This window comes from Herpailurus yagouaroundi, unplaced genomic scaffold (assembly GCF_014898765.1).
Source record: "Herpailurus yagouaroundi ecotype Mexico unplaced genomic scaffold, PumYag 187, whole genome shotgun sequence".
NCBI lineage: Eukaryota > Metazoa > Chordata > Mammalia > Carnivora > Felidae > Herpailurus > Herpailurus yagouaroundi.
The window spans coordinates 2,252,068-2,262,802 of record NW_024412418.1 but is presented as its reverse complement, the minus strand read 5'-3'; the positions used below and the strand labels follow the sequence as shown (position 1 = coordinate 2,262,802).

General features: G+C 37.5%; 1 protein-coding gene across 1 annotated transcript; it reads right to left on the bottom strand.

Moving 5' to 3' along the window:
- Positions 1-9,176: 9,176 nt before the first annotated feature.
- On the bottom strand, positions 9,177-10,115 carry LOC121043762 (olfactory receptor 5AN1-like). Its single transcript, XM_040495759.1, has one exon. The coding sequence runs from the start codon at positions 10,113-10,115 to the stop codon at positions 9,177-9,179; it is 939 nt and encodes a 312-aa protein (XP_040351693.1).
- Between the last annotated feature and the right edge of the window lie 620 nt (positions 10,116-10,735).

Sequence of the window (10,735 nt, the reverse complement as noted above, 5' to 3'; positions counted from 1 at the left end):
GAAGAACATCCTACTAAAGAATGAACGGGCTAAACAAGATGTTAAAGAGGAAATTAAAAAGTATATGGAAGTCAATGCAAATGATAACACCACAACCCAAAACCTCTCGGACGCAGCAAAGGTGGTCATAGGAGGAAAGTATATAGCAATCCAGGCCTTCCTAAAGAAGGAAGAAAGATCTCAGATACACAACCTAACCTTACCCCCCCTTAGGGAGCTGGAAAAAGAACAGCAAATAAAACCCAAAACCAGAAGAACACAGGAAAAAACAAAGATTGGAGCAGAAATTAATGTTATCGAAACCAAAAAAAACAGCAGAACAGATCAATGAAACCAGAAGCTGGTTCTTTGAAAGAATTAACAAAATTGGTAAACCACTAGCCAGTTTGATCAAAAAGAAAAAGGAGTGGACCCAAATAAATAAAATCAAGAATGAAAGAGGAGAGATCACAACCAGCACAGCAGAAATAAAAACAGTAATAAGAGAATATTATGAGAAATTATATGCCAATAAAATGAGCAATCTGGAAGAAATGGACAAATTCCTAGAAACATATACACTACCAAAACTGAACCAGGAAGAAATAGAAAATTTGAACAGACACATAACCAGTAAGGAAATCGAATTAGTAATCAAAAATCTGCCAAAAAACAAGAGTCCAGGGCCAGATGGCTTTCCAGGGGAATTCTACCAAGCATTTAAGGAAGAGTTAGCACTTATTCTCTTGAAGCTATTCCAAAAAAATAGAAATGGAAGGAAAACTTCCAAACTCTTTCTATGAAGCCAGCATTACCTTGATTCCAAAACCAGACAGAGACCCCACAAAAAGAGAGAACTATAGACCAATTTCCCTGATTAACATGGATGCAAAAATCCTCAACAAGATATTAGCCAACCAGATCCAACAATATTTAAAAAATTATTCACCATGACCTAGTGGTATTTATACCTGGGATGCAGGTCTGGTTCGATACCCACAAAACAATTAACATGATTCATTACATCAATAAAAGAAAGGACAAGAACCACATGATCCTCTCAATAGATGCAGAGAAAGCATTTGACAAAATACAGCATCCTTTCTTGATAAAAGCCCGCAAGACAGTAGGGATAGAAGGAGCATACCTCGAGATCATAAAAGCCATATATGAATGACCCAATGCTAATATCATCCTCAATGGGGAGAAACTGAGAGCTTTCCCCCTAAGGTCAGGAACAAGACAGGGATGTCCACGCTCGCCACTGTTATTCAACATAGTATTGGAAGTCCTAGCTTCTGCAATCACACAACACAAAGAGATAAAACGCATCTAAGTCAGCCAGGAAGAAGTCACACTTTCACTTTTCACAGATGATATGATACTCTATATGGAAAACCCAAAAGATTCCACCAAAAAACTGCTAGAATTGATTCATGAATTCAGCAAAGTTGCAGGATATAAAAATCAATGCACAGAAATCAGTTACATTCCTATACACCAACAACGAAGCAACAAAAAGAGAAAACAAGGAATGGATCCCATTTACAATTGCACCAAAAGCCATGAGATACCTAGGAATAAATCTAGCCAAAGAGTTGAAAAATCTATACACTGAAAACTATGGAAAGCTTATGAGAGAAATTGAAGAAGACCCAAAAAATTGAAAAAGATTCCATCCTCCTGGATAGGAAGAACAAATATTGTTAAAATGTTGTACCCAAAGCAATCTACATATTCAATGCAATCCCTACCAAAATAACGCCAGCATTCCTCACAGAGCTAGAACAATCCTAAAATTTGTATGGAACCATAAAAGACCCAAATAGCCAAAGCAATCTGGAAAAAGAAAACCAAAGCGAGGCATGACAGTCCCAGACTTCTAGCTATACTACAAAGCTGTAATCATCAAAACAGTATGGTACTGGCACAAGAACAGACATTCAGATCAATGGAACAGAATAGAGAACCCAGAAATGGAGCCACAAACGTATGGCCAACCAATCTTTGACAAAGCAGGAAAGAATATCCAATGGAATAAAGACAGTCTCTTCAGCAAGTGGTGCTGGGGAAATTGGACAGTGACATGCAGAAGAATGAACCTGGGCCACTTTCTTACACCATACACAAAAATCAACTCAAAATGGATGAAAGACCTCAATGTAAGACAGGAAGCCATCAAAATCCTCGAGGAGAAAGCAGGCAAAAACCTCTTCAATCTTTGCCACGGCAACTTCTTACTCAACATGTCTTGGGAGGCAAGGGAAACAAAAGCAAACATGAACTACTGGGACCTCATCAAAATAAAAAGCATCTGCACAGAGAAGGAAACAATCAGCAAAACTAAAAGGCAACCGACAGAATGGGAGAAGATATTTGCAAACGACATATCAGATAAAGGGTTAGTATCCAAAATCTACAAAAACTTATCAAACTCAACACCCAAAAACCAAATCATCCAGTGAAGAAATGGGCAAAAGACATGAATAGACACTTCTCCAAGGAAGACATCCAGATAGCCAACCGACACATGAAAAAATGCTCCACATTGCTCATCATCAGGGAAATACAAATCAAAACCACCATGAGATACCACCTCACACCTGTCAGAATGGGTAACATTAACAACTCAGGTAACAACAGATGTTGGCGAGGATGAGGAGAAAGAGGATCTCTTTTGCATTGTTGGTGGGAATGCAAGCTGGTGCAGCCACTCTGGAAAACAGTATGGCGGTTCCTCAAAAAATTAAAAATAGAACTACCCTACAAACCAGCAATTGCATTACTAGGTACTTATCCAAGGGATACAGGTGTGCTGTTTTGAAGGGACATATGCACCCCAATGTTTATAGCAGCACTATCAACAATAGCCAAAGTATGGAAAGAGCCCAAATGTCCATTGATGGATGAATGGATAAAGAAGATGTGGTATATATATAAAATGGAGTATTACTCGGCAGTCAAAAAGAATGAAATCTTGTCATTTGCCACTATGTGGATGGAACTGGAAGTTATTATGCTAAGTGACATTAGTCAGAGAAAGACAAATATATGAATTCACTCATATGAGGATTTTAAGAGACAAAACAGATGAACCTAAGGGAAGGGAACAAAAAATAATACAAAAACAGGGAGGGGGACAAAGCAAAAGAGACTCATATATATGTAGAACAAACAAAGGGTTATTGCAGGGGGTGTGGGAGGGGTATGGGCTATATGGGTAAGGGGTATGAAGGAATCTGCTCCTGAAATCATTGTTGCACTATATGCTAACTCATTTGGATGTAAATTTTTAAAAATTGAATTAAAAAAAGTAGAAACACAAAACTCAAATGAACATGAGACCTAAGGACACGTCATCCCTAAAAAATGAAAATAATCTTCAATCCATCAATTTAAAGCCACAGAATTTTACAATCTAGTTAATAAAGAATTCAAAATAGCTATTCTGAAGAAACTAAATGAGATATACAAAAACACACAAAGACAACTGAATGAAATAAAAGAAACAATACATAAACAAAATGAGAAATGTAATACACAGAAATCATTAAAAATAACCAAACAGGTGCATCTGGGTGGCTCAGTTGGTTAAGCGTCTGATTTCAGCCCAGAGCATGATCTCATGGACATGATGGCAGTGTGGAGCCTTCCTGGCATTCTCTTTTCTCTGGTTCCCCCTCTACCACCCAACTCATTCCTGCTCGCTCGCTCTCTTTCTCTTTCTCTCTCTCTCTCTCTCTCTGTCTCTGTCTCTGTCTCTCTCTCTCTCCCAATAAATAAACTTTAAGAAATTGCCAGACAGAAAATCCAGAGCTGCAGAACTCAATGAATAAAATTAAAAATATGTAATAGAAGTATCTACAGTAGATGGAAACAGAAAGTAGAATCAGTGGCTTGGAGGACAGGAACTTTGAGATAACCTAGTCAGAGAAGAAAGAAAAAAAAAGAATAAAAAAAGAGCAAAGAAAACCTATGGGAACCATGAAACATACAATTTTAGAATAATTGGAATTGGAAAAGAGAAAACTGGAGAAGGAAGCAGATGCTCTAGTTAAAGATATAATGGCTAAGAACTTCTCAAACCTGGTGACACACATGGACATCCAAGTTAATGAAGCTAATAGACTGCTACATTATCTCATTGCAAAATTTTTCATCGAGGCATAGTATAATGAAAGTGTCAAAAATTAAAGACAAAGCGAAAATCCTAAAAGCAGCCAGTAAAAAAAAGATTGTAAACTCCAAAGGAACACCATTAGGCTATCAATGGATATCACAGAAGACACCCTTAAGCAGGAGACAGTAGAAAGACATATTCAAAGTGTTGGAGAAAAATGCCAGCTGAGAACCTCTATCTGCCAAAGTTATCCTCCAGACAGAAAGGAGAAATAAAGACTTTTCCAGAGAAATAAAAGTTGAGAGTACTAATCACCATTAGACCTTTCCAACAAGAAATGATGAAAGGAGATGAGAGGGAGGCAAACCATAAGAGACTCTGAAATACAGAGAACAAACTGAGGGTTGATGCAGGGGAGGGTGGGGGAGACGGGGAAATGGATGATGGCCATTGAGGAGGGCACTTGTTGAGATGAGCACTGGGTATTGTACACAAGCAATGACTCCTGAGAATCTACACCCGAAACCAAGAGCACAATGTAAACACTGTATATTAGTCAACTTGACAATAAATTATATAGAAAGAAAGAAAGAAAGAAAGAAAGAAAGAAAGAAAGAGAAAGAAAGAGAAAGAAAAGAGAAGAAAAGAAAAGAATAGAAAAGAAAAGAAAAGATAAGGTAAGATAAGATGTAACATGTATAGCCATCAGGGTGACCTAGTTTATTAAGTGTCCAACTCTGGATATCAGCTCAGGTCATGATCTCATGAGTTTGAGTCTGAGACCCAATCAGGCTCTGTGCTAGCAGTGCTGAGCCTGTTTGGGATTCTCTCTCTCTCTCACTCTGTCTCTGCCCCTCCACTGCTTGTGCTCACTCATGTTCTCTCTGAAATAAATAAACTTTTTTTAAAAGTAAAAGAAAGAAAAGAAAAGGGGCACCTGGGTGGCTCAGTTGGTTAAGTGTCCGACTTCAACTCAGATCATGATCTCCATGCTGACAGCTCAGAGCCTGGAACCTGCTTCTAATTCTGTGCCTCCCTCTCTCTGCCCCTTCCTGCTCTCTTGCTCTCTCTCTCAAAAATAAATAAACATTTAAAAAAATTTTTTTAAATATTTAATATGAACATATATGAAAATAGACCACACACTGGTAGAGGTAAGTATATAGTCAGATTTAGAAGGCTATATCTGTAATAGGACAGAGAACACTGCATAAAAATTATAGACATATCCCTGATGAATATACATGCAAAAATTCACAATAAAATACAGGCAAGCCTAATGCAACAACACATTAAAGGATCATACACCATGATTAAATGAACATTGTCCCTACAAGGATGGTTCAACATACACAAAAACATAACTGTGATGCACCACGTTAATGTAAGATAAAAAGCATATCATCTCAAAAGATGCAGAAAAAAGCATTTGAAAAAAATACCACATCCTTTCTTAAATAAAACTGTCAACAGATTGGGTATAGAAGGAAATGACTGCAACACAATAAAGGCCAAAAATAAGAAACCACAACTAACATCACACTCACTTACATCTAGAAAGTCCTAAGACTCAACCAAAAAACTGTTGGAACTAATCAACAAGTTCAGTAAAGTTGCAGTACACAGAATCAGCATACAGAAACCAGTTGCATTTCTATACACTAACAATGAAACACCTGAAAAAGAAGTAAAAAAATATTATACCATTCACAGTAACATTAAAAACAATAAAATACTTAAAAATAAATTTAACCAAGGAAGTAACAGATCTGTACTATTAAAACTAAAATAAATTGATAAAATTAAAGAACACACACACAAAAAATGGAAAGATATCCCATGTTCATGAACCAAAATTAATATTCTCCAAATTTCCATACTACCCAAAGTCATCTATAGATTGAAGAAAATCTCCATCAAATTTCAATGATATTTTTCACCAAAATATAAAAAAAATACTAAAATTTGTGTGAAACTTCAAAAGACCTAAGCCAAAGGAACCTTGAGAAAGAGCAAGAGTGGAGGAATCACTCTCCTGATTCCAAACTATACCACAAAGCTATACTAAACAAAACAGTATGGGTCTGGCATGAAAATAGACATATAGGTCAGTAGAATAAAATAGAATCCAGAAATAAACTCCCACCTATATGTCAACTACTATTTAACAAGGGAGCCAAGAATACTCCGTGAGGAAAGAACAGTCTCTTCAATAAATGGTTTTGGAAAAACTGGATCATCAAATGCATAAGAATGAAATTGGGTCAACACCTTTCATCACTCACAAAAATTAACCCTAAGTAGATTAAAGAAAGGAATATAAGACCTGAAACCATAAAACTAGAAGAAAAGATAGGGAACAAGGTCCTTGACACTGGTCTTGAAAATGATTTTTTGGATCTCATACCAAAAGCACAAGCAAAAAAAGCAAAAGTCAACAAGTGCAGCTACATCAAATTAAGAAGGCTCTGCACAGCCAAAGAACAATTAACATAATCAAAAGGCAACCTACAGAATAGGAGAAAATCTCTGCAAACCATATACTGAAAAATATCTGCCAACCATGCACCTCAGATAAGGGGTTAATATCCAACATGTAAAAGGAATTCATAAAACTCAAAAAGAAAACAATCTGATTTAAAATTCGGTAGAGGAACTGAATGGATACTTTTCCTAGAAGACACCCAAATGGCCAATAGGTACACAAAAAGATACCCAACATCACTAATCATCAGGGAAATGCAAATCAAAAGCACAATGAAATATCAACTGACACCTGTTAGAATGACTACCATCACAGCAAGAGGTCATAAGTGGTGGTGAGGATTTGGAGAAAAGGGAACACCTGTACACTACTGGTGGAAAGGTAACTTGGTTTAGCCACTATTAAAATAGTATGGATGTTCCTCAAAAGATTAGAGAACTACCATAGGATCAAGCAACCCCACTTCTGGGTATACACTCAACAGAAATAAAAACAGGATACCAAAAAGATAATCTCCACTCCCGTGTTTATTGCAGCATTATTCATAATAGGCAATATGTGGAATGACAAAGAATTATAAAGAAGACATGGTGCTGACACACAGTACAGTGGAATATTACCCAACTACGACATGGAGGAAATCTTGCCATTTGAGACAACATGAATGGACCCTGATGGCATTATGCCAAGTGACATAACTCAGACAAAGACACAAACTGTATGATAGCACTAATATCATAAGAGTCAAAAAGCCGAACCCATAGAATCAGAGAGTCCAATGGTGGTTACCAGGACCTGGAGAGCAAGGAAATTAGAGAGATATTTTTTGAAAGGGTATAACCTTGCAACTAAAAGATAAATAAATATGGAAATCTAATGCACAGCGTAATGATTATGAGGTGCTCCTCCTACTGAAGCCCTCATGGTTCCTTAGGAAGACTTCACATACATTCTTACACATTTTTAAAGAACAATACTTCAAAGAGCATACCTAAGCTTACACGGTGGGGAAGGGGAGCACACATCTTTTATTCACCCTGCACTACTTCCTTGGTATGGGGTAAGACCTCACATTCTCTCCCAGAGATTCAGTGGTTCCCCTTCTCTCAATTCCATCCATTTGTAAACTTGTGAAAAACTTGGCAAAGGCTTCAAATGCCTCTTCATTTATAATCTTTAATTAAAGAGAACAATTACATGATTCATCAGAATTAGGAGGGCCCCCCCCCCCCTCCAAACAGCATTGAGAACCCAATGAGTCTCCAAGGATAATATGTCATTGTAATGACATCTGTTTTATACCAATTGGTTCAAGTCTGAGCAATCTGGCAAATCAGCAGCCAGTACTGTTACACAACTTGTTCCCTTTTCAAACAGATCACAAGAACCAAAAGCTTTATGTTCTACTTTACACAAAGAAAACTGGCCAAAGTTAAAAACCCTGCCTCTCCCACTATTATTTCTTCTCTGGCTCTTGAGGCTTCCTAGAGAATATCAGCATTAGAATAACTCTAACCATCTACTCCATGCATTATATCACCCCATACAACACCATAAATCTCTAGGACATAAAATGTTTAACATAGAAAATAAAAAGAATATATATCAGCTTTCCATATTTGTTCTTAGTCTGCAATATTTATAATTCAGTAACTCTATTCCTACAATGAATTTTCACACAAGTCTCCTCACACCAAACATAAACAGATGCTTGAAATATCAGAAATGATTTGAGAGTGCGAAACACTGGCTATGTCAGACAAGGGTAAATTTTCCACATTTAATGGGAGAAAGAGGCTTGAGTCCCACAATATAAAAAACTGATATTGTCTATGACATGGATTTTGAACATCATCTCCCATCAGAAATCCCCACTGAAACTAGAAGCAAGAAACTAAACCATCAGACTCCTAAGAAATGGTAAGGAAGGGACCACATCCTTCATTCCAATCCTCTTTAGGATTCAAATCACCTTTTCCTTCAGAAGATTATAGCTGGTAGAGACTGGAATGTGACCAAATTTATGGGATGATTAGTTCTGAAAGAGGCCTTAGACAAACAGTAGCTATATCAGACTCTTCCCGGGAGACACAACCAGGCTAATCGTATAGCTTTATTTCTGTTCAAAGGCACATCCTCTCTCTCCGTTTATTCCCACTATGGCAGAAACACACAACAAACATCAATCACCATCATGTCTGGATTACGCCACATCAAAATATTTGGGACACAAGTTCTCCATATTCTTGGGGGCCTCTGTCAGATATCAGTCCTTTACAATCAGAGGTCTGAGACTGAGCAGGGCTCAATCTCCAAAGCAAAAGGAACTAACGAGTTTCTAAACCTTAACATTTTACAAATACTTGCAGATTATTTATAAATGATGATGACATTCCCCATGTACAGTGAAAGTATGAACCTCCTCCGGACTTAAAGACATTGTGTTTGTGTGGAGTCAAGTCACCATCAGTCCATTTGGCATATTAATCTGTGTCAAACTAAGCTTTCTTTATACAAAGGCGATATTATAGTCCATTTATTTGCATATTCTTAGGAGTTAAGCTTTCTGATAGGACAAATCTGGACAGAACCTCAGCAGTACCATCTCTTCTTCTGTAAACTCCTCAAGGCATCTTTGATTTCCTTGTTCCTCAGACTGTAAATCAAAGGATTCAACATGGGGATGACCACGGTGTAGAATACTGATGCAAATCTGTCAAAACTGGAGGAACCGCCAGAGCTGGAACTCAAATAGACAAAGACACTCGAGATATAAAAGAGGGAAACTGCTGTTAGATGAGAAGCACAGGTGTTGAAAGCCTTGGACCTGCCTTTAGCTGAAGTGATCTTCATGACGGAGATGACAATATAACAGTAGGATACCATGATAATGAGAGCATTAACTACCCCAAAGATCATTGTTACTATAGCAAGCAATAGCTGTACAAAGAAAGTGTCAGTGCAGGACAGGACTAACAACTGGGGCATGTCACAGAAGAAGTGGTTGATGACATTAGGCCCACAGAAGTGAAGCTGAAGTATGGCACACAATTGGGATACAGAACCAGAGAGTCCAGCCAGATAGGACCCCAGCACCATCCGAATACAGAGGGTGGGTGACATGACTGATGAATAGAGAAGAGGATTACAAATGGCGGCATATCGGTCATAAGCCATGGCTGTCATGAGACAAGACTCACTCAGTCCCATGATTGAAAAAACAAAGTATTGAACGGCGCAACCCACAAAGGTGATAGTTTGCTGCTCTTGGAAAAAGCTGGAGAGCATCTTGGGGGCTGTGGAGGTCACATAGCAGATATCCATGAAGGACAGATTACTGAGGAAGAAGTACATGGGTGTGTGGAGGTGAGAGTCCATCCTTATTAAGATGATGAGGCACAAGTTCCAAGTCAGAGTCATAATGTAGATGAGCAGGAATACAACAAAGAGCACTACTAGGATTCTGGGGAAATCAGAGAATCCCAAAAGGATGAAATAAGTGACCTCTGTAATATTTCCTCCCCCAGTCATTGGCTTGGTGCTTCTAGAATCAGAAAAGAGAGAAGAGAATGCACTGCTGAAATCTCATTCAAATTAAAGATATATTTTCAAATTTGACTGAAAACGTAACAGAAATTCTGTGATTACTACAGAGATCAGTCATTGAAAGTTTTTTTTAAGCCTTTGAAAATTCATTATGTAAGTGCAGCTTTATAAGAGCATAAGGGTCATCACTGCAGATTAAAACTGAAATAGCCCTTCAGTCCCAGATAGCCATCTAGATAAATTTTTTAAATTTCTTCTTTTACCCTTAAGAAAAGTTATTTTTGATGTTTATAACAATTTTACAAACTTTTATGTAAATTTTTTGATATATCATCTTCTAACTGGCCCAGAAAACTGTATCGTAACTTGACTTTGATAATATTTTCTCAAGGCATAGCTTAAATGCCCAATAAAGTTATGGAAGAAGTCTCTTGGGAAGTCTTCATACTAAGTACACCAAAGGGAAGCTAGCATAGCTCATTACTGACCCCAACAATTTTTTCAATCTTAGGGTATTTTACTACTTGAAAACAGCATGGTACTGTGGTTAAAGGTTCAGACTTTGGAGTTTTGTCTGATACCTTCTCATTTTATGAACTCGCCCC